Below are 26,670 nucleotides of genomic sequence, written 5' to 3' on the forward strand. Positions count from 1 at the left end.
GATTCACTGGGAGATGCTGCACTCGGTGCCGGCGACATACAGAACTTGTGGGTCCTCGTGGTCAGCAAATCTGAGTGGGAGAAGCAGCATGTGGTTGGAGGGGCAGAGGTGGTGGTGGGGGGGAGGGGCAGGGCATGGTGAGCAATGTGGACGAGTCACCGACTCCTCCTCTCTCTCCCATCATGCTGAGATCTCGGTGGCTACTTTGTCCCAGGCTCGGGAGCCGATTGCAGATCTCTTGCAGGGATCCGCCTGGCGCCCCCCCCCCCCACCCCGTCGGCAATCACGCAGGGTGGCGGTGGGTGGGGTGGTGAGTGGGGTGGGGTGAGGGAGGGAAGTTGAGGGCAACTGCGAGGTGCGGAACGACAGCCGCGCCATCAGGCAGCGACATCCGCTGACACTTTTGTCCGGCCATGATTGTTGTTGCCAGGGGCGAGGCCCGTGGGGGCCATGGCCGACAGTCGACGGGGCGAGCGATCGAGCCGGCGGAGGAGTCGGGGCCCCAGCTTCCCAGCGAGCCGCCGCCGCCGTCACTTGCACGTGTACTCCTCCGCCCCCTCGCTGCACGTGCTGCAGCGCACGTAGCAGCACCAGCGGAACTCGCACTTGCAATGCCACGAGCGCGTGTACTGGCGCGTGTCGTAGCCGCGGCCGCAGCACAGCAGCTCGCAGCCGTCGGCGTGCGGCGACGTGCGGTTGCACGGGCGGCCGCGCGTGCCCACGCTGCCCGTCAGCCGGTCCTCCTCGCAGTAGCTAGGCGAGCTCTCGGTGAACACGAGCTCCGTGTGGAGCGGCTTGCGGTGGCCGCGCGAGCGCCTCGCCTGGAGGAAGGCGGGGTAGCGGTGGCGGTAGCGGCCGGCGTGCACCGGCTCCACGTGGACCGCCTCGTCGTACTTGCGCTTGAGTGCGGAGCCCACCTCGCGGAACTGGGGCAGCGTGGCCCAGCACGTCCTGGTGGTGCACGAGCCCAACACTCCGTGGCACTTGCACACCGTCTTCATCTTCTCCTCCAGCACCTGGCGGCGCGTGGTGGGGAGAGAGAGACGAGAGGGCAGGAGAGCATCGGGGAGGTAGGTGGGGACAAGTGGGGGGGGGGGGGGGAGACAAAAAGACAGAGAGAGACAGAGAGAGACAGAGAGAGACACAGAGAGACACAGAGAGACAGAGACAGACTTTGACTTTAATAATTTATTACACCAGCGGCAATTGTGCTGGAGTTTTCCAATATATGAGCCTTTATGGCAACACACAAACATGTAATAAAAGACTCCATCAGCCACTGCTGGTCTCCGCTTGTCTTCTATTTAGGTTCTTCTCCGCACCCCGCTGGTCTCCTCCACGGACCAGCGTCGTCTCCTCTCGCGTGCCACGCACGCTCCTCCGTTAGCTCCTCTACTCCCGCACTCCGCACCCCGCTGGCCGACGGCGTGCTGAGGACCTTCGGCCACGTGGCCGATGGCGCGGATCTCTCACCACCCAGCGTGGCTCAGCCTCTCAACTTCCCCGACTGCCCCGATCTCTTCCGGGCTCCCACTTATATCCATTCCCCCCACGTGATCCTGACTCCTCCCCTTCCGGATCGTCAGATCCGGCCTTCCCATACTGCCCCGCTGGCTCCGCCCCCATTCACCTCGCCTCCCATTGGAGCTGCCGAGGTGACCGGTGGCCCCTCCCACACGCCCCGCAGACCAGGCTCCGCCCCCGCAATACCCCGGCCGTGTGATTGGACCAGAGCCCAGCAACAACCCCATTTACACTATGAGACACCTCCTTTACCAGTGGCAAAATATAGTGATAGGTTTTTACCCTTTCAACTGGTACAAAAACTGACATGTTTGCAAGAACCACAAGAACCACAACACAAGCAGTCAAAATGCAAACAAAAAGAAACAACTCTGATGATGATAATGATATGCACTGTCCTTGAAGTTAATTGGTCCACACTCGAGACAGCTTTCCTTAGCTAAAAATAAGCATTGTGCCGGAAAAATGACGAGGAGAAGAGGTAGGATAATGGGGGGTGGGAAGGGGGGAGGGAGAGAGTGGGGAGGGGTGATTTTGTTTTCAGCGCCTGCGTTGGATTGGATCTGGAGGAGTGCTTGGTGTGGGGAAATCGCTGACACCTTGCGCCCGGCGGCGTTGTTGTGCAGGTTCATGAGCGTGCACGCGCTCCGCTGGACCTCGCGCGCGTCCACGAAGAGGCGCGAGAACTCGAGGCTGTGGCTGAGGTCGGCCGAGCAGCCGCCCTGTGCATCGTAGAAGCCGCCCTGCTTGGCGCCGTCGCAGCCACACCAGCTCCGGTCGCCCCGGCCGCACGCCGCCGTGATGGCGTACGCCACGGCCGCCGCCATCACGGCGTGCGCGAAGGCCGCTTCTCGGCTACCTGCTCGTGTCGGGGAGCCCACGCACGGGGGGGGGGGGGGGGGGGGCGGTGTGAGCAGCAGGGTGGTGGAGCAGGGACGCGTGGGAGGTGGGGGGGGGGAGACGCGGGGTCGCGGTGATGGGGGTGGGGAAACAATTGATCGGCTGGATAAGGCAACTGCTGCATCATAAGCTCACGGGCAGCCTGCTGATAAATGGAGTCCTCTCTGAGGAGATACCAACTGGGTCAGGTGTGCGACAGGGGTGTCTCCCTATGTCACCGGTGTTATTCATATTGTGAATGGAGCCCTTTGCCCAGGCGGTCAGGGGAGCCAGCAAAAATAGCCATGTATATGGACGATGTCGTCATTTCCTGTGGGGATGTCTCCTCGGTATGGGAGGCCCTAGGACTCGCGGATAGATTATTTTTGGCCTCGGGATCTAACGTAAATGTGAGGAAGAGTGAGATGCTGATCTTCAGTGACCCCAGGCTATTCGAGGGCCGTCGACCGGTATAACGGTGCTGGGAGAGGCGATCAAGATCCTAGGGGTCAGCTTCTGTTGGCAGGACTCGGCGACGAAGCATTGGATGGGAAGGGAGAGGGCGGTGAGGGGCAGGCCGGCCGGCCGGGCGGACAGGCGCCTTCCAATGGATGGTAGAATGTTGGTCCCGAGGGTGGAAATCCTCCCGGCACTTATCTACCGGGCCTACGTGATCTCGCCGGGCGCGCAAATGGCGAAAAGACTGCAGCGAATGTTCTTCAGGTTCATCTGGGGAGGGGGGGGGGGGGGGGGCGCGATGGGCCGAGTGGAACGGGAAACGATGTGTAATAATAAAAGCGTCGAGAACGGTGGGAGGGGCGCCCCGAATATCACGTGCACCCTCGCCACGATCCTGGTCTGCGACACGCTGCACCTGTATTTCTCCAATGGACTCCAGGTGGAAGCCTCGTTACGTACGGCACAGGCAGGCGTGGCTCCTGCGGTGGCCAGGGACGGCTTCGTTGCCGCGCGGCACCCCCGCGGCTTGGCCTCAGGGGTGGTCGTGCACCGCGGCAAGCGAACACGTCGTGAGGCGTGAGCCGGCCCAGACACGCGCGTCGTGGATTCCCAGGGACGTCCTGGCGGAGACGTCTAAGCAGCAGGCTGGTACAGAGGTGCCAGGTGCACGGGGTGCCGTGCACCGACTACTTTAGAAAAACGTAACATCGCCAGCCCTGACGAAAAGGCAATGGGATTTATCCTGGCTGGCGGCCTGGGACAGGCCGGAATAAAGACGGTTCATGTGTTCCCGAAGATTGGCCCGCACCCTCAGTGCCCATTTGCTCGGGAGGTGTGGGAGTTATGTCGGCCTCTGCTGCCTCATTTTTGTCCAGTAAAGGCCACATTGCCTAATATAATTTGGGGGATGTTCAGACAGAGGGCGGGGGAGGTCTGGGCTCAGGCGTGGGCCGTCGTAAGCGCCGTGAAGGAGGCGGCCCTGTGGGCGGCGCGCGGGAGAGTGATTAAGGGCACCTGCATGTCGGCCGTTGGAAAGGGTGGTGTAGGTGGAGACAGAGATGGTGGGCAGTGACGCTGCAAATGAGAAATGGCGGTGGCCTCCACCCCCGTGTGGCACAGAGTTTGAGGACGGCCTCCGCTGCGAGGGTAGGCGGATTCATGTTTCTTCCCTGGCGACGGTAAACTTGTTCGCTCAAAGGTTGTGTGCAGGATGTGTCTCTCGTGTTTCATACTCGGTGCACCTGCTGTCAGGGAGAGTGGTGCAGGCACTGGTTGTTACAACAGGATCACCGGCTCGGGTTGTGGTCATGATTTCTCCTGTTCTTTTTCCTGTTCTAGGCAGAGGACTGCCCATGATTGAGAAATGAAAAAACTTTTAAATAAATAAGAAACGTGGCGCGTTGCGAGTTCTAGAATTCAGAGAGAGACGCACAGGGTGACCGCACACCGCGGGTCCGCCCCTCTGCCGAACTGACGCCGAGTCGGGGCGCTCACCGCCTGGGAGCTCCTGGCCGAACACCGTCTCCTCCCCCAGCGCCGAGCAATTCCAGCGGCTGAATCGGAACTGGTGCCGGCACTCGCCGATTCCCAGGCGCGCGCCCTCGCCGACCGCGACCATCGCGTCCGGGTGGCTCCGGCACAGCGCCCGCTGCTGTGGCGTCAGTCCCGGAATCTTGCCGCAGATCGTGTCCGCGGACAGCGCCCTGCGGCCATCGGGCAGGCAGACGGACGCACGGACGGGCGCGTGGACGGAGAGCCGCCCGGCGGCACCGTGACCCGCGCGAGCGAACGCAGCAGCAGCAGCAGCGTGCAGACTTCTCCCTCGACGATCTTCACAGCGACGCGTTGCCACTCATTGACCCGACATCGCCACCGCAGCCCCCCCCCCCCCCCCGTCACAACGCCGCGCGACGAGCCCGGCTTCTCGACGAGCCCGGCTTCTCTCTCTTACCCCACTCGCGAGTCGAAGAAGGCCGCCGTGAGAGCAGCAGCAATGCGGAGGAGGGGGCGGTGCGGCGGTGCCCAGCGGTGGACGCGCGCGCCACATGGCGCCGTCTGCCGCGTGGCCGAGGTGCTGGCGCGCGCCATCTCGCGGAGTGTCACAGTGCCGCTGTGACGAGTCGAGCCAGACCACCTCGTCACACGCAGCAGCAGCTACACACACAGTGACACTCAGCTACACACAGTGACACTCAGCTACACACACACACCTACACACAGTGACACTCAGCTACACACACACAGCTACACACAGTGACACTCAGCTACACACACACACCTACACACAGTGACACTCGGCTACACACAGTGACACTCAGCTATACACAGTGACACTCAGCTACACACACACAGCTACACACAGTGACACTCAGCTACACACAGTGACACTCAGCTACACACAGTGACACTCAGCTACACACACACACCTACACACAGTGACACTCAGCTACACACACACAGCTACACACAGTGACACTCAGCTACACACACACACCTACACACAGTGACACTCGGCTACACACAGTGACACTCAGCTATACACAGTGACACTCAGCTACACACACACAGCTACACACAGTGACACTCAGCTACACACAGTGACACTCAGCTACACACACACAGCTACACACAGTGACACTCGGCTACACACAGTGACACTCAGCTATACACAGTGACACTCAGCTACACACACAGTGACACTCACCTACACACACACAGCTACACACAGTGACACTCAGCTACACACAGTGACACTCAGCTACACACACACAGCTACACACAGTGACACTCAGCTACACACAGTGACACTCAGCTACACATACACAGTGACACTCAGCTACACACAGTGACACTCAGCTACACACAGTGACACTCAGCTACACACAGTGACACTCAGCTACACACAGTGACACTCAGCTACACACAGTGACACTCAGCTACACACACACAGTGATATTCAGCTACACACACACAGCTACACACACACAGTGACACTCACCTACACACACAGTGACACTCAGCTACACACACAGTGACACTCAGCTACACACACAGTGACACTCAGCTACACACACAGTGACACTCAGCTACACACACAGTGACACTCAGCTACACACACAGACACTCACCACACACAGTGACACACACCTACACACACAGACACTCCCACACACACAGTGACACACACCTACACACACACACTCACCACACACACAGTGACACACACCTACACACACACAGACACTCACCACACACACAGTGACACACACCTACACACGCATACACTCACCACACACACAGTGACACACACCTACACACACAGAGACACTCACCACATACACAGTGACACACACCTACACACAGACACTCACCTACACACACAGTGACACACACCTACACACACACAGACACTCACCACACACACAGTGACACACACCTACACACACACAGACACTCACCTACACACACAGTGACACACACCTACACACACACAGACACTCACCTACACACACAGTGACACACACCTACACACACACAGACACTCACCACACACACAGTGGCACACACCTACACACACACAGACACTCACCTACACACACAGTGACACACACCTACACACACACAGACACTGACCTACACACACAGACACTCACCTACACACACAGTGACACACACCTACACACACACAGACACTCACCACACACACAGTGGCACACACCTACACACACACAGACACTCACCTACACACACACAGACACTCACCTACACACACAGTGACACACACCTACACACACACAGACACTCACCACACACACAGTGACACACACCTACACACAGTGACACACACCTACACACACACAGACACTCACCTACACACACAGTGACACACACCTACACACAGACACTCACCTACACACACAGACACTCACCTACACACACAGTGACACACACCTACACACACACAGACACTCACCTACACACACACAGACACTCACCTACACACACAGTGACACACACCTACACACACACAGACACACACCTACACACACACAGACACTCACCACACACACAGTGACACACACCTACACACAGTGACACACACCTACACACACACAGACACTCACCTACACACACAGTGACACACACCTACACACAGACACTCACCTACACACACAGACACTCACCTACACACACACAGACACTCACCACACACACAGTGACACTCACCTACACACACACAGACACTCACCACACACACAGACACTCACCTACACACACACAGACACTCACCTACACACACAGACACTCACCTACACACACACAGACACTCACCTACACACACACAGACACTCACCACACACACAGTGACACACACCTACACACACACAGACACTCACCACACACACAGTGACACACACCTACACACACACAGTGACACACACCTACACACACAGACACTCACCACACACACAGTGACACACACCTACACACAGTGACACACACCTACACACACACAGACACTCACCTACACACACACAGTGACACACACCTACACACACACAGACACACACCTACACACACAGACACACACCTACACACACAGACACTCACCTACACACACAGACACTCACCTACACACACAGTGACACACACCTACACACACACAGACACTCACCACACACACAGTGACACTCACCTACACACACACAGACACTCACCTACACACACACAGACACTCACCACACACACAGTGACACACACCTACACACACAGACACTCACCTACACACACACAGACACTCACCACACACACAGTGACACACACCTACACACACACAGACACTCACCACACACACAGTGACACACACCTACACACACACAGACACTCACCACACACACAGTGACACTCACCTACACACACACAGACACTCACCACACACACAGTGACACACACCTACACACAGTGACACACACCTACACACACACAGACACTCACCACACACAGTGACACACACCTACACACACAGACACTCCCACACACACAGTGACACACACCTACACACACACACACACAGTGACACACACCTACACACACACAGACACTCACCACACACACAGTGACACACACCTACACACGCATACACTCACCACACACACAGTGACACACACCTACACACACAGAGACACTCACCACATACACAGTGACACACACCTACACACAGACACTCACCTACACACACAGTGACACACACCTACACACACACAGACACTCACCACACACACAGTGACACACACCTACACACACACAGACACTCACCTACACACACAGTGACACACACCTACACACACACAGACACTCACCTACACACACAGTGACACACACCTACACACACACAGACACTCACCACACACACAGTGGCACACACCTACACACACACAGACACTCACCTACACACACAGTGACACACACCTACACACACACAGACACTGACCTACACACACAGACACTCACCTACACACACAGTGACACACACCTACACACACACAGACACTCACCACACACACAGTGGCACACACCTACACACACACAGACACTCACCTACACACACACAGACACTCACCTACACACACAGTGACACACACCTACACACACACAGACACTCACCACACACACAGTGACACACACCTACACACAGTGACACACACCTACACACACACAGACACTCACCTACACACAGACACTCACCTACACACACAGACACTCAACCTACACACACAGTGACACACACCTACACACACACAGACACTCACCTACACACACACAGACACTCACCTACACACACAGTGACACACACCTACACACACACAGACACACACCTACACACACACAGACACTCACCACACACACAGTGACACACACCTACACACAGTGACACACACCTACACACACACAGACACTCACCTACACACACAGTGACACACACCTACACACAGACACTCACCTACACACACAGACACTCACCTACACACACACAGACACTCACCACACACACAGTGACACTCACCTACACACACACAGACACTCACCACACACACAGACACTCACCTACACACACACAGACACTCACCTACACACACAGACACTCACCTACACACACACAGACACTCACCTACACACACACAGACACTCACCACACACACAGTGACACACACCTACACACACACAGACACTCACCACACACACAGTGACACACACCTACACACACACAGTGACACACACCTACACACACAGACACTCACCACACACACAGTGACACACACCTACACACAGTGACACACACCTACACACACACAGACACTCACCTACACACACACAGTGACACACACCTACACACACACAGACACACACCTACACACACAGACACTCACCTACACACACAGACACTCACCTACACACACAGTGACACACACCTACACACACACAGACACTCACCACACACACAGTGACACTCACCTACACACACACAGACACTCACCTACACACACACAGACACTCACCACACACACAGTGACACACACCTACACACACAGACACTCACCTACACACACACAGACACTCACCACACACACAGTGACACACACCTACACACACACAGACACTCACCACACACACAGTGACACACACCTACACACACACAGACACTCACCACACACACAGTGACACTCACCTACACACACACAGACACTCACCACACACACAGTGACACACACCTACACACAGTGACACACACCTACACACACACAGACACTCACCTACACACACAGTGACACACACCTACACACAGACACTCACCTACACACACAGACACTCACCTACACACACAGTGACACACACCTACACACACACAGACACTCACCTACACACACACAGACACTCACCTACACACACAGTGACACACACCTACACACACACAGACACACACCTACACACACACAGACACTCACCACACACACAGTGACACACACCTACACACAGTGACACACACCTACACACACACAGACACTCACCTACACACACAGTGACACACACCTACACACAGACACTCACCTACACACACAGACACTCACCTACACACACACAGACACTCACCACACACACAGTGACACTCACCTACACACACACAGACACTCACCACACACACAGACACTCACCTACACACACACAGACACTCACCTACACACACAGACACTCACCTACACACACACAGACACTCACCTACACACACACAGACACTCACCACACACACAGTGACACACACCTACACACACACAGACACTCACCACACACACAGTGACACACACCTACACACACACAGTGACACACACCTACACACACAGACACTCACCACACACACAGTGACACACAACTACACACAGTGACACACACCTACACACACACAGACACTCACCTACACACACACAGTGACACACACCTACACACACACAGACACACACCTACACACACAGACACACACCTACACACACAGACACTCACCTACACACACAGACACTCACCTACACACACAGTGACACACACCTACACACACACAGACACTCACCACACACACAGTGACACTCACCTACACACACACAGACACTCACCTACACACACACAGACACTCACCTACACACACAGACACTCACCACACACACAGTGACACACACCTACACACACAGAGACTCACCTACACACACACAGACACTCACCACACACACAGTGACACACACCTACACACACACAGACACTCACCACACACACAGTGACACACACCTACACACACACAGACACTCACCACACACAGTGACACTCACCTACACACACAGTGACACACACCTACACACACAGACACTCACCACACACACAGTGACACACACCTACACACAGTGACACACACCTACACACACACAGACACTCACCTACACACACACAGTGACACACACCTACACACACACAGACACACACCTACACACACAGACACACACCTACACACACAGACACTCACCTACACACACAGACACTCACCTACACACACAGACACTCACCTACACACACAGACACTCACCTACACACACAGACACACACCTACACACACACAGACACACACCTACACACACAGACACACACCTACACACACAGACACACACCTACACACACACAGACACTCACCACACACACAGTGACACACACCTACACACACACAGACACTCACCACACACACAGTGACACTCACCTACACACAGAGTGACACACACCTACACACACACAGACACTCACCACACACACAGTGACACTCACCTACACACACACAGACACTCACCACACACAGTGACACTCACCTACACACACAGTGACACTCACCTACACACACACAGACACTCACCACACACACAGTGACACTCACCTACACACACAGTGACACACACCTACACACACAGACACTCACCTACACACACACAGACACTCACCTACACACACACAGACACTCACCTACACACACAGTGACACACACCTACACACACACAGACACTCACCTACACACACACAGACACTCACCTACACACACAGTGACACACACCTACACACACAGACACACACCTACACACACACAGACACTCACCTACACACACACAGACACTCACCTACACACACAGTGACACACACCTACACACACAGACACTCACCTACACACACACAGTGACACACACCTACACACACAGACACTCACCTACACACACACAGACACTCACCTACACACACAGACACTCACCTACACACACACAGTGACACACACCTACACACACAGACACTCACCTACACACACACAGTGACACACACCTACACACACAGACACTCACCTACACACACAGACACTCACCTACACACACACAGACACTCACCTACACACACACAGTGACACACACCTACACACACAGACACTCACCTACACACACACATTGACACACACCTACACACACAGACACTCACCTACACACACAGACACTCACCAACACACACACAGACACTCACCTACACACACACAGTGACACACACCTACACACACAGACACTCACCTACACACACACAGTGACACACACCTACACACACACAGACACTCACCTACACACACACAGACACTCACCACACACAGTGACACTCACCTACACACACAGGGACACTCACCTACACACACACAGACACTCACCACACACACAGTGACACTCACCTACACACACAGTGACACACACCTACACACACAGACACTCACCTACACACACACAGACACTCACCTACACACACACAGACACTCACCTACACACACAGTGACACACACCTACACACACACAGACACTCACCTACACACACACAGACACTCACCTACACACACAGTGACACACACCTACACACACAGACACACACCTACACACACACAGACACTCACCTACACACACACAGACACTCACCTACACACACAGTGACACACACCTACACACACAGACACTCACCTACACACACACAGTGACACACACCTACACACACAGACACTCACCTACACACACACAGACACTCACCTACACACACAGACACTCACCTACACACACACAGTGACACACACCTACACACACAGACACTCACCTACACACACACAGTGACACACACCTACACTCACCTACACACACACAGACACTCACCTACACACACACAGTGACACACACCTACACACACAGACACTCACCTACACACACACATTGACACACACCTACACACACAGACACTCACCTACACACACAGACACTCACCAACACACACACAGACACTCACCTACACACACACAGTGACACACACCTACACACACAGACACTCACCTACACACACACAGTGACACACACCTACACACACACAGACACTCACCTACACACACACAGACACTCACCTACACACACAGTGACACACACCTACACACAGTGACACACACCTACACACACACAGACACTCACCTACACACACACAGACACTCACCTACACACACAGTGACACACACAGACACTCACCTACACACACAGACACTCACCTACACACACACAGACACTCACCTACACACACACAGACACTCACCTACACACACACAGACACTCACCTACACACACACAGACACTCACCTACACACACACAGACACTCACCTACACACACAGACACTCACCTACACACACACAGACACTCACCTACACACACAGACACTCACCTACACACACAGACACTCACCTACACACACAGTGACACACACCTACACACACACAGACACTCACCACACACACAGTGACACACACTTACACACACAGACACTCACCTACACACACACAGACACTCACCTACACACACAGACACTCACCTACACACACAGACACTCACCTACACACACAGTGACACACACCTACACACACACAGACACTCACCTACACACACACAGACACTCACCTACACACACAGACACTCACCTACACACACAGACACTCACCTACACACACACAGTGACACTCACCTACACACACACAGACACTCACCTACACACACAGACACTCACCTACACACACAGTGACACACACCTACACACACACAGACACTCACCTACACACACACAGTGACACTCACCACACACACACAGACACTCATCACACACACAGTGACACACACCTACACACACACAGACACTCACCTACACACACACAGACACTCACCTACACACACAGTGACAACAACAACCGCCATTCGCCACTAAGTGGCGGTGACGTCACCACGATGCTTGTGCCAGGCCAAGTGCACCTTGAGGCCACGTGAAGTGTCGAAAGCCCGCTGGCAGGAGGTCACGGGGCAGACCCAGGTGCCACTGGTCGACTGACCGAGATGACCGAGATGACTGGCTGATGCACCACCTGTGCCCCCTACTGTGCCAACTTGCTGTGCTTTAGCCACCCGGCGCTCCGCTCGTTGTTGTGAGCGTCGCTCCTCCGCCCTCCGTTGTTGTTGGAGGGCGACTGCCTCCAACTGCCCAGTAGCGTCCTTCACGAGCCTCCTCCACTGAGGCCGATCTTGACACCGCTGGTACCAGTCATCGGCAAGTCCACTCAGCTCCACGTCCTCCTGTACCACATCACTCCATCTCTTCTCCAGCCCGTGCCGCGCCCGTCTAGCCCCCTCGATCCGGCCGAACAAAAGCTGTTTAGGCATGCGGTGGCTGGGCATGCGGGCTACATGACCCAGCCAACGCAGCCTTGCCTGCCGGAGGAGCTCACTGATGGGACCTTGCCCAGATCTTTCAAGGATTTGTGAGCTCCTCACACAATCCAGCCTGGTTAAACCCAGGATGGATCGTAGGCAGGCCAGCCTAAATGTTTCCAACCGGCGAAGATGCTCCACCAGGGGGGTCCACGTCTCGCAAGCGTAGAGAAGGGAGGGAATGACCGTGGCCGAGAAGACCTGAAGCTTCGTGCGGAGCGACAGACCAGGTAGCTTCCACACAGCGTTACACAACCGATGAAAAGATATTGCCGCTCGACTGATTCGGAGTGAGACCTCTGCTGATAGACTGGAGCCGGTCATAAGCACACTGCCCAGGTATGGGAAACTCTCCACTCTCTCCACAACTGCCCCATCACCAATTGGGAGTTGTGGGGGTGGAGTGTCCGATGGTACAAAATACCCAGGCAGGTGCTTGGTTTTGGTGGGGCTGATGGTAAGGCCCCACCTCTTAGTGGCACGCTCCAGTCTCAGCAGCAGCGCCTCCAACTCCTCTTCTGAATGAGCAGCTATTACCAAATCATCGGCATACATAACGTGGTTGACCAATAGGGAGCCATCCCTTGATCGCACCCGGGCGTCGATCAGCCTCCCATTATATCTGTACCAAACGGAAATTCCCCCGGTACAGCTATTGAAGGCTTCACGAACTACGCGGTCAAAATAGATGTTAAATAATGTGGGAGCCAGAGGACATCCCTGTCGCACCCCAAGGTGTACAGGGAAAGGCTCCGACTCCCGGCCGCGTAGTTTTACCCGGGCCCGCTCACCATCATGAAGGTCCTTAATGATCGTGAGCAGAGGGTCAGGGACTCCGAAAGCACGAAGAATAACCCAGAGTCCAGTCCTACTGATGGTATCATAGGCCTTGACCAGGTCAATAAAGCAGAGATGTAGGTCTTTTTGGAATTCCCTACACCTCTGCTGTAGCAGACGGACAGAAAATATGGCATCTGTGCAGGACCGCCCTTTCCTGAAACCGCATTGGGGCTCCGCAAGCCCCTCCTCAGCGTGCCTAGCAAGGCGATGTTGAATAATCCTTGCCAGGACCTTACCCGGCACACTGAGGAGTGAGATGCCCCTGTAGTTGTTACAGTCTGTAACAACTACAGGGGCATCTCACACCTACACACAGACACTCACCTACACACACAGACACTCACCTACACACACAGTGACACACACCTACACACACAGTGACACACACCTACACACACACAGACACTCACCTACACATACAGACACTCACCTACACACACACAGACACTCACCTACACACACAGACACTCACCACACACACAGTGACACACACCTACACACACACAGACACTCACCTACACACACAGACACTAACCACACACACAGTGACACACACCTACACACACACAGACACTCACCTACACACACACGGCTGCGGCCGTGGTGAAATCCTCTATGAAAAGTAGTTAAGGGGCCGTCCATAAATGACGTCACGCCAGGTGCGTGACGTCATTTAATGACGGCCCCTAATCGATGCACACAAACACATTTAGAATAATTGATTCTCGATGGGCTTTAATTGATGAAGCAAGCAGGTGTAATCAATTCCGTTGTGTGTTCTAATTGCCCAAATCGCGCTGTGAGATGCAAGTGCACGTGGCACCTTGACCAAGTCATTCAGGAAATGTGAGCCACATCTCACGCCCCTCCGCCCCCAGAGCCACGACACCATTCGCCACCCTCGCCGGTGGGATACACGTCGAAACCTCATCGTCGTGTTGTCGATGACAGTCACTTCACACACACATCGTGTTGTCGATGACAGTCACTTCACACACACATCGTGTTGTCGATGACAGTCACTTTACACACACATCGTATAGTCGATGACAGTCACTTCACACACACATCGTGTTGTCGATGACAGTCACTTCACACACACATCGTATAGTCGATGACAGTCACTTCACACACACATCGTGTTGTCGATGACAGTCACTTCACACACATCGTCGTGCGGATCCACCTCGTCACGGGAGAGAACAGGACTCGCCAAATAAAAACGAAGCAATTGGCAACATTGTCACTGGTAGGAACCTCCTAGTTACACCAGCCCACAGGGGATTATTGTGTCCGTCCGTCCGTCGTGCAGGGAGGGGCTGGGTGGGGAGGGAGGGGCTGGGTGGGGAGGGGAGGGTGGGGAGGGGCTGGGTGGGGAGGGTGGGGCTGGGTGGGGGGTGGGAGGGGTGGGGCTGGGTGGGGAGGGGCTGGGTGGGGAGGGTGGGGCTGGGTGGGGAGGGGCTGGTCACCCCGTGGTGCCCTTATAAAACTCAACGTTTCACCTACTCACGCCGGCTTGTGCCCGCCCTCACAGTCGGCATATTTGCGGAATACACCACGCCGCCGTTGACCCTGCAGGCCATTGAGCGAGCAACCCGACGTTCCTACCAGCTCCCTCCGCAGCAGCAGGAATGTTGTTCAGTGGCAACTTAGAGGTATGAAGCCAGGCTCAGATGTCCTTGAATGATGGGATGAACAGATCTGACGTCAGCTGCTGCACGTGTGTGTGCTGTGCTAACTTCCTGCTTCGACTCTTATAAAGAGTTCCAGAGGAAAACTAAAATAAACTATTGTTTTGTTACAACCTCCGTGTTCATCAGAGTTAATATACTTTACACTGTCACACACTGCCCGGTTTTTCCCTCCACATTCAGCGTCTTTGACAGACAGACATTGACACACGGAGTCTTGGTTCTTTCGGTAAAGTCACGTAGATAGGAAATAAAAATAACAGATCATGAAATTAAATTAAAAAAACACCACTTGTGTTGCGATCGAAACGTCGTGGGTTTATTCTTTATTTGCATTTTTTTTATTTTATTTAACATTATTATCTGTTATTCTTTTTAATCTCCGTGACTTTACCGAAATAACCAAGAATATGAATTGCTGCAGTCACGAAAGTTTTAAGTCAAAACACCGAGACACACGTTGACAAAACCCACCTTGTTGTTGTTGTGGGCAGGTAGCTTCTGTAAACAAGAGCGGTACAGCAGCTCAAGCGGGCTTGGGCTGGTAAAAAAGCGAAAAAAAAACTGCGTTAATATCTACAATAAACCAAAGTGACAAAGTAGCGAGCCGCGTGAAGACAAATTAAACTTAAGGGAGGGAATTAAAGCAAACGCGACCAGGCGAGGGCAGGAGGCAAGGCCCCGCGTGTCTAGGCCCCGCGTTGTAAAGTTCCAACTTGGACATCGATTCACAAGCTGCTGCTGCTGCTCTATTGGCATCCCTACGAGAGAGAGAGCGAGGCTCTACCTTGGTAAACAACAACAACAACCACAACAACAACCACAACAACAACAACCACCACGATGAGAATTTCTCACCTCGTATTTCACTGCACGCGCGGAGCGACAGCTTCTTGTCACCTCGTGACGTCACGCGGTAGTAGGTGACATGACGTCACTTCCTGGGTACGTATGAATAAATTATGTTAATGAGACCGTCGCAATATACTGGTGACGTCTTTAACGAACTCTTTATGTTAATGAGCCGCCAGTCACTGGTCGTGGCTTTGCCCAAATAAGGATTGGCAACTGGAACGATGTCTGCAGTGACCGAGGCGGAGGTGACGTCACGTTCAAGAGCGCGGGGGACGGGGGGTGACATCCTTGGCGACATGACGTCACTAGCGAGGTACACCTCCCCTGGTGTTTCACGCGGATGACGTAATGCTGAGTGGTGACGTCACAGAGCGGGGTTGGAGTTTAAGTTGATTTAGATCCATTTTCATTGCTCCATCTCTTGAACAGAGACCCCTTGGGTGTGTGAGCTCAGCAACTACAACGTGGACATTATTGTGTGTGCGCAGTGTGTGTGTGTACACTGTGTGTGTACACTGTGTGTGTGTACACTCTGTGTACGTACAGTGTGTGTTACATGTACGCACACAATCAGACAAGTATTCATTCTAAATTATTGACAGGCATATGCACAAAATTGAATTAGTGCAGTGAAATATACTGCATCAGATAACATCTTATTCTCTGGTTTTTTCAGTAAACTCATGTAGAACGAAATTTAATAGAAAACGACGTTTCGATTGGAACACAAGCAACCATCGTCAGGTACAAGTGAATGAGAAAACAAACATAGTGAACTTAGAAATATAATGCAACACAACACAGAGTCAGCCAACACAAGTCAACACCCTACCTGGTGGATTACGTTCTTCCAAAATTGAATAATTTAGTTTAGATAACATCTTATTAACAAGGAGCTATTTCAAGAATGCACCCTCTACTGAACAGTGGATGTGAAACACACAATTGTGCAATTCAAAACGAGTAGGCCTTTGCATGTTGGCGTCTGGGTCAAAAATGTAGCAAATTCTAAACATTACCTACAAACTCCACAACTGAGATGACAGATCAACCATCGCCCCCCACTGACAGACTCTTGTCCACACGCAGGCCGGTGCAGGGCCACCACCTTGTGCCACACAGGGGCAGCTGCCACTTGGGGATGTTTCGAGTGTTTGAGACAAGATACGATGCAAAACTCAGAGTTGCTGAGCGGATTAAGTAAGCACCATGTGAAAGCAATTATAACATCGTGAATGCTTGGGAGCTTATTGGCTCTCACTGCTGGTTAGAGATCTACCCAACACACAGGTCCACAAAGACTGGCCACCCTTACCCTGCAGGTTGAACCTAGGAACTGAGTGTTCAACTTCACATTCTTGTCATTAAAGGCCTGTGACAAAGGTGCATCTATTGGAGCGGCATCGTCACTGGCTTACACATTTCCCGGGTCTCCATTTGACTTTGTATTGTCTCAGAGGAAGTCCACACACAGCTCCACTTCCACAAACTGCTGCTGGGAGTTGCCTCGCTCTGCCTCACAGTCAGAATTCTCCTCCTGCTTCACGTTGCCATCGATGTGAAGGTCCCATTTTGGAGTTGAACCTTCATCTTCACATTTTACCTTCACTTCTTCACTCTTCACCATCACTTCTTCACATTTTACCTTCACTTCTTCACTCTTCACCATCACTTCTTCATATTCCACCTTCACCTCTTCATATTTCACCTCGTTACCTTTAAAAGTGTCCAAGCTGGGATTTTCTTCTGGTTCTTGTTTGATGAGGGATGGGCTCATTGCAGCACTTTGACTTTCACAAGCTTTCAGACTCCACTCCTGGTGGATCTTGTGATGCTTGTGTGTTCTCTGATGTACATGAAGATTTGATGACTGTGCAAACGCCTTCCCGCACGGAGTGCACCTGAAGGGTTTCTCTCCCGTGTGTGTTCTCTGGTGTTTTACAAGAGCAGATGACTGTGCAAACGCCTTCCCACAGACACTGCACTTGAAGGGTTTCTCTCCCGTGTGTGTTCTCTGGTGTGTTTTAATAGCAAATGACCGTGAAAACGCCTTCCCACACACACTGCACTTAAAGGGTTTCTCTCCCGTGTGTGTTCTCTGGTGTTTTATAAGAGAAGATGACCGTGAAAATGCCTTCCCACACACACTGCACTTGAAGGGTTTCTCTCCTGTGTGTGTTCTCTGGTGTTTTTTAAGATTTGATGACTGTGTAAATGCCTTCCCACACACAGTGCACTTGAAGGGTTTCTCTCCTGTGTGTGTTCTCTGGTGTTTTTTAAGAGAAGATGACCGTGAAAATGCCTTCCCACACACACTGCACTTGAAGGGTTTCTCTCCCGTGTGTGTTCTCTGGTGTTTTATAAGAGAAGATGACAGTGAAAATGCCTTCCCACACACACTGCACTTGAAGGGTTTCTCTCCCGTGTGGGTTCTCTGGTGTGCTTGAAGATGCGGTGATTGTGCAAACGCCTTCCCACACACACTGCACTTGAAGGGTTTCTCTCCCGTGTGTGTTCTCTTGTGTGTTTTAATAGCAAATGACCGTGAAAACGCCTTCCCACACACACTGCACTTGAAGGGTTTCTCTCCTGTGTGTGTTCTCTGGTGGATCTGAAGAACTGATGGCCATGAAAATGCCTTCCCACACACACTGCACTTGAAGGGTTTCTCTCCTGTGTGTGTTCTCTGGTGCTGTGTCAAATTTCCAGTCCGCTCCGTGCTGTATCCACGCTGGTCGCATTGTTGCCTTGCCGTACCGAGCTGTGCTGAGCGCCTTTGCTCCATCAGACCAAGCGACAGCTGCAGACAGAAAAAAATTATATCCACACCACCTACACGTCAGACACAGAGTAATGCATATACACAGTCACACGTGACTTACACGTCTATACTTATTCATATATTCATGATGTAGTGAAAAAGTTTCCCAAATTCATCACACAGGCTGTTATTGCACACAATGAGAGGGCAAATGGTCATAAATATGCCTGGAAGCCCTCGTATCTCCGTGGTGAGATGTTAACTACCTCACCTGGTATACAGGAAGTCGTGGGTTCGATCCTGACCCTGACGCCTGCTGCTGTATATTTGGAGTTTGCGTGTCTCTCTCTCTCTCTCTCCGTGGTGAGATGTTAACTACCTCGCCTGGTGTACAGGAAGTCGTGGGTTCGATCCCGACCCTGACGCCTGCTGCTGCTGTATATTTGGAGTTTGCGTGTCTCTCTCTCCGTGGTGAGATGTTAACTACCTCGCCTGGTATACAGGAAGTCGTGGGTTCGATCCCGACCCTGACGCCTGCTGCTGTATATTTGGGGTTTGCGTGTCTCTCTCTCCGTGGTGAGATGTTAACTACCTCACCTGGTATACAGGAAGTCGTGGGTTCGATCCCGACCCTGACGCCTGCTGCTGTATATTTGGAGTTTGCGTGTCTCTCTCTCTCTCTCCGTGGTGAGATGTTAACTACCTCGCCTGGTATACAGGAAGTCGTGGGTTCGATCCCGACCCTGACGCCTGCTGCTGCTGTATATTTGGAGTTTGCGTGTCTCTCTCTCTCCGTGGTGAGATGTTAACTACCTCGCCTGGTATACAGGAAGTCGTGGGTTCGATCCCGACCCTGACGCCTGCTGCTGTATATTTGGGGTTTGCGTGTCTCTCTCTCCGTGGTCGCGTGGATTTTCCTCCGAATCTCCCGGGTTTCCCCTCCACATTTAGAGTCAACATCAGCACGCGTGCAGCGTCTTTGACCGATACACATTTCCACACGTATTCTTGGTTCTTTCGGTAAAGTCACGTAGATAGACAATAACAACAGATAATAAAATCAAATAAAGGCCATTTGTGTTGCGATCGAAACGTCGTGGGGTTTTATTTATTTATTTACAATTGTTTACTTTTAGTAATTTTATTATCTGTTATTTTTACTAAATTTCCTATGTCCGTGACTTCACCGAAAGAACCAAGAATATGAATTGCTGCAGTTACTAAAGTTTTAAGTCAAAACATTGACACACGCGTTCACAAACCCCCCATACCTTGTTGTTGTTGTGGGCAGGTAGCTTCTGTAAACAAGAGCGGTACAGCAGCTCAAGCGGGCTTGGACTGGTAAAAAAACAAACAAAAAAACTGCGTTAATATCTACAATAAACCAAAGTGACAAAGTAGCGAGCCGCGTGAAGACAAATTAAACTTAAGGGAGGGAATTAAAGCAAACGCGACCAGGCGAGGGCAGGAGGCAAGGCCCCGCGTGTCTAGGCCCCGCGTTGTAAAGTTCCAACTTGGACATCGATTCACAAGCTGCTGCTGCTCTAGTGACATCCCTACGAGAGAGAGAGCGAGGCTCTACCTTGGTAAACAACAACAACCACAACAACAACAACAACCACAACAACCACCACGACGATGAGAATTTCTCACCTCGGATTTCACTGCACGCGCGGAGCGACAGCTTCCTGTTACCTCGTGACGTCACGCGGTAGTAGGTGACATGACGTCACTTCCTGGGTACGAGACACGCCCCTCCCACAACGAGCGGCTCTGTAACTAAATGCGAATATGAATAAATTATGTTAATGAGACCGTCGCAATAAACTCGTGACGTCTTTAACGAACTCTTTATGTTAATGAGCCGCCAGTCACTGGGCGTGGCTTTGCCCAAATAAGGATTGGCAACTGGAACGATCTCTGCAGTGACCGAGGCGGAGGTGACGTCACGTTCAAGAGCGCGGTGGACGGGGGGGAGGGGGGTGACATCCTTGGTGACATGACGTCACTAGCGAGGTACACCTCCCCTGGCGTTTCACGCGGATGACGTAATGCTGAGTGGTGACGTCACAGAGCGGGGTTGGAGTTTAAGTTGATTTAGATCCATTTTCCATTGCTCCATCTCTTGAACAGAGACCCCTTGGGTGTGTGTACACTGTGTGTGTGTGTGTACACTGTGTGTGTGTGTACACTGTGTGTGTAGACTGTGTGTGTACACTGTGTGTGTGTGTACACTGTGTGTGTGTGTATACTGTGTGTGTACACAGTGTGTGTGTGTACACTGTGGGTGTGTGTACACTGCGTGTGTGTACACTGTGCGTGTGTGTACACTGTGTGTGCACTGTGCGTGTGTGTACACTGTGTGTGTACACTGTGTGTGTGTGTACACTGTGTGTGTGTACACTGTGTGTACAGTGTGTGTACACTGTGTGTGTACACTGTGTGTGCATTGTGTACATACAGTGTGTTACATGTACGCACACAATCAGACAAGTATTCATTCTAAATTATTGACAGGCATATGCACAAAATTGAATAACTGCAGTGAAATATACTGCATCAGATAACATCTTATTCTCTGGTTCTTTCAGTAAAGTCACGTAGAACGAAATTTTATAGAATACGACGTTTCGATTGGAACACAAGCAACCATCGTCAGGTACAACAAGTGAATTAGAAAACAAACAGTGAACTTAGAAATATAATGCAACACAACACAAGAGTCAGCCAACACAAGTCAACACCCTACCTGGTTGATTACGTTCTTCCAAAATTGAATAATTTAGTTTAGATAACATCTTATTAACAAGGAGCTATTTAAAGAATGCACCCTCTACTGAACAGTGGATGTGAAACACACAATTGTACAATTCAAAACGAGTAGGCCTTTGCAAGTTGGCGTCTGGGTCAAAAATGTAGCAAATTCTAAACATTACCGACAAACTCCACAACTGAGATTACACATCAACCATCGCCCCCTACTGACAGGCTCTTGTCCACACGCAGGCCGGTGCAGGGCCACCACCGTGTGCCACACAGGGGCAGCTGCCACTTGGGGTGCTCTTAGAATGTTTGAGACGAGGTACGATACAAAACTCAGAGTTGCTGAGCGGATTAAGCACCATGTAAAAGCAATTATAACATCGTGAATGCTTGGGAGCTTATTGGCTCTCTGCTGGTCAGAGATCAACCCAACACACAGGTCCACAAAGACTGGCCACCCTTACCCTGCAGGTTGAACCTAGGAACTGAGTGTTCAACTTCACATTCTTGTCATTAAAGGCCTGTGACAAAGGTGCATCTATTGGAGCGACATCGTCTCTGGCTTACACATTTACCGGGTCTCCATTTGACTTTGTATTGTCTCGGAGGCCACCCACACCTCCACTTCCACAAACTGCTGGGAGTTGCCTCGCTCTGCCTCACAGTCAGAATTCTCCTCCTGCTTCACGTTGCCTCCATCGATGTGAAGGTCACATTTTGGAGTTGAATCTTCATCTTCACATTTTACCTTCACTTCTTTGCTCTTCACCATCACTTCTTCACATTTCACCTTCACCTCTTCACATTTCACCTCGATACCTTTCAAAGTGTCCAAGCTGGGATTGTCGTCCGGTTCTTGTTTGATGAGGGATGGGCTCATTGCAGAACTTTGACTTTCACAAGCTGATTTCAGACTCCACTCCTGGTGGATCTTCTGATGCTTGTGTGTTCTCTGGTGTACATGAAGATGTGCTGACTGTGCAAACGCTATCCCACACACACTGCACTTGAAGGGTTTCTCTCCCGTGTGTGTTCTCTGGTGTTCTACAAGAGCAGATGACTGTGCAAACGCCTTCCCACACACACTGCACTTGACGGGGTTCACTCCCGTGTGAGTTCTCTTGTGTTTTACAAGAGTAGATGAATTTGAAAACGCCTTCCCACACACACTGCACTTGAAGGGTTTCTCTCCCGTGTGTGTTCTCTTGTGTTTTACAAGAGTAGATGAATCTGAAAACGCCTTCCCACACACACTGCACTTGAAGGGTTTCTCTCCCGTGTGTGTTCTCTGGTGTGTTACAAGAGTAGATGACTTTGCAAACGTCTTCCCACACACACTGCACTTGAAGGGTTTCTCTCCCGTGTGTGTTCTCTGGTGTTTTACAAGAGTAGATGAAAGTGCAAACGCCTTCCCACACACACTGCACTTGTAGGGTTTCTCTCCCGTGTGTGTTCTCTGGTGTGCTACAAGAGTAGATGACTTTGCAAACGTCTTCCCACACACACTGCACTTGAAGGGTTTCTTTCCCGTGTGTGTTCTCTGGTGTGCTACAAGAGTAGATGAAAGTGTAAACGCCTTCCCACACACACTGCACTTGAAGGGTTTCTCTCCCGTGTGTGTTCTCTGGTGTTTTACAAGAGTAGATGAAAGTGAAAACGCCTTCCCACACACACTGCACTTGAAGGATTTCTCTCCCGTGTGTGTTCTCTGGTGTGCTACAAGAGTAGATGACTTTGCAAACGTCTTCCCACACACACTGCACTTGAAGGGTTTCTTTCCCGTGTGTGTTCTCTGGTGTGCTACAAGAGTAGATGACTGTGCAAACGCCTTCCCACACACACTGCACTTGAAGGGTTTCTCTCCCGTGTGTGTTCTCTGGTGTGTTACAAGAGTAGATGACTTTGCAAACGTCTTCCCACACACACTGCACTTGAAGGGTTTCTTTCCCGTGTGTGTTCTCTGGTGTGTTACAAGAGTAGATGACTGTGCAAACGCCTTCCCACACACACTGCACTTGAAGGGTTTCTCTCCTGTGTGAGTTCTCTGGTGCCGTGTCAAATTTGCAGGACGATCCGTGCTGTATGCACACCGGTCGCATTGATGCCTTGTCGCACCGAGCTGCGCCGAGTGCCTTTGCTCCATCAGACCAATTCTGCAGAGGAAGCGACAGCTGCAGACAGAAAAAGAATATCCACACCATCTACACATCAGTATCGAGACACAGAGGAATGCATATTTACATAGTAACACGTGACTTACACGTCTATACTTATTCATAGATATTCATGATATAGTGAAAAAGTTTCCCAAATTCATCACACGGGCTGTTATGGCACACAATGAGAGGGTGAATGGTCATAAATATGCCTGGAAGCCCTCGTATCTTCTTAATGAATGTTAACCCAAAATTCCGAGCACACAATTTTGGCTGTCTGGTTACAAAATAGATATTTATAAGAGCTAAATTCGGCTGACATTGCAAAGGGTGTTGAAAACAATCCTATTTGTGTTATGCAGAAATGCATAAATTAATGTTCAATCGCAACTTAGCGGTGTGAAGCCAGCCAGGCTTAGATGTCCTGAATGCTGAGATGAGCAGATCTGACTTCAGCTGCTGCACGTGTGTGCTGTGTCAACTTCTTGACTTTTCCATTCTTATAAAGAGTTCCAGAGGAAACCAAAAACAAACAATTGTTGTGATATAACCTCCGTGTTCAACAGAGTTAATAGATCTTCTTGGTTCTGTCGGTAAAGTCACGTAGAAGGGAAACGTCGTGAGAATTGTTTTATTATGTTTTATTTTTATTATTTTATTATTTCCCTTCTACGTGACTTTACCGAAAGAACCCAGAAGATGTAATATTGTTTTGATATAACGTGCGTGTTCAACAGAGTGAACAGACTTGACTCTGGCACACACACTGCCATGGTCAACAGCAGCAGGGGTTGTCCCCTCCACATTTAGAGTCAACATCAGCACGCGCTCAGCGTGTTTGACAGACATTGACACACGTAGTCTTGGTTCTAAAGTCACGTAGATAGCAAATACAAATAACAGATAATGGAAATAAACAAAGACCACTTGTGTTGCGGTCAAAACGTCGTGGGTTTTTTTGCTTTATTTGCAATTTTTTATTTAATTTAATATTTTTTCTGTTATTTCATTTTCTATCTCCGTGACTTTACAGAAAGAACCAAGAATATGAATTGCTGCAGTTGCTAAAATTTTAAGTCAAAACACCGAGACACGCGTTGACAAAACCCACCTTGTTGTTGTTGTTGTGGGCAGGTAGCTTCTGTAAACAAGAGCGGTACAGCAGCTCAGGCGGGCTTGGGCTGGTAAAAAAACGAAAAAAAAACCGCGTTAATATCTACAGTAAACCAAAGTGACAAAGTAGCGAGCCGCGTGAAGACAAATTAAACTTAAGGGAGGGAATTAAAGCAAACGCGACCAGGCGAGGGCAGGAGGCAAGGCCCCGCGTGTCTAGGCCCCGCGTTGTAAAGTTCCAACTTGGACATCGATTCACAAGCTGCTGCTGCTGCTCTAGTGACATCCCTACGAGAG

The 26,670-nt window shown here is 51.5% G+C and overlaps 3 protein-coding genes across 6 annotated transcripts; all 3 read right to left on the reverse strand.

Moving 5' to 3' along the window:
* Positions 1-26,437, reverse strand: LOC133361849 (protein Wnt-7b-like). Of its 4 annotated transcripts, none has more exons than XM_061580840.1 (5): positions 26,372-26,437; positions 4,814-4,972; positions 4,357-4,565; positions 2,124-2,383; positions 1-1,016 (listed from the first exon to the last, which is right to left on the reverse strand). In XM_061580840.1, exons 2-5 carry the CDS (start codon positions 4,948-4,950, stop codon positions 531-533), a joined length of 1,092 nt encoding a protein of 363 aa, XP_061436824.1. In that variant the 5' UTR covers positions 4,951-4,972; positions 26,372-26,437; the 3' UTR covers positions 1-530. The 4 variants fall into 4 exon arrangements, with proteins under 4 accessions (XP_061436824.1, XP_061436823.1, XP_061436825.1 ...); XM_061580839.1 differs by lacking the exon at positions 26,372-26,437 and adding an exon at positions 17,200-17,266 and having other exon boundaries at positions 4,814-5,038; XM_061580841.1 differs by lacking the exon at positions 26,372-26,437 and adding an exon at positions 17,200-17,260.
* On the reverse strand, positions 18,759-21,675 carry LOC133361848 (zinc finger protein 664-like). Its single transcript, XM_061580838.1, has 3 exons — positions 21,613-21,675; positions 20,024-20,380; positions 18,759-18,767 (listed from the first exon to the last, which is right to left on the reverse strand). The coding sequence occupies exons 2-3, from the start codon at positions 20,363-20,365 to the stop codon at positions 18,759-18,761; spliced, it is 351 nt and encodes a 116-aa protein (XP_061436822.1). The 5' UTR covers positions 20,366-20,380; positions 21,613-21,675.
* LOC133361850 (zinc finger protein OZF-like) lies at positions 22,884-25,264 on the reverse strand. The gene has a single exon (XM_061580843.1). It carries the CDS (start codon positions 25,245-25,247, stop codon positions 23,676-23,678), a length of 1,572 nt encoding a protein of 523 aa, XP_061436827.1. The 5' UTR covers positions 25,248-25,264; the 3' UTR covers positions 22,884-23,675.
* Positions 26,438-26,670: the final 233 nt, after the last annotated feature.

This window comes from Lethenteron reissneri, unplaced genomic scaffold (assembly GCF_015708825.2).
Source record: "Lethenteron reissneri isolate LAM-NWPU_2019-01 unplaced genomic scaffold, ASM1570882v1 scaffold_1259, whole genome shotgun sequence".
In the NCBI taxonomy this organism is placed as follows: Eukaryota; Metazoa; Chordata; class Hyperoartia; order Petromyzontiformes; family Petromyzontidae; genus Lethenteron; species Lethenteron reissneri.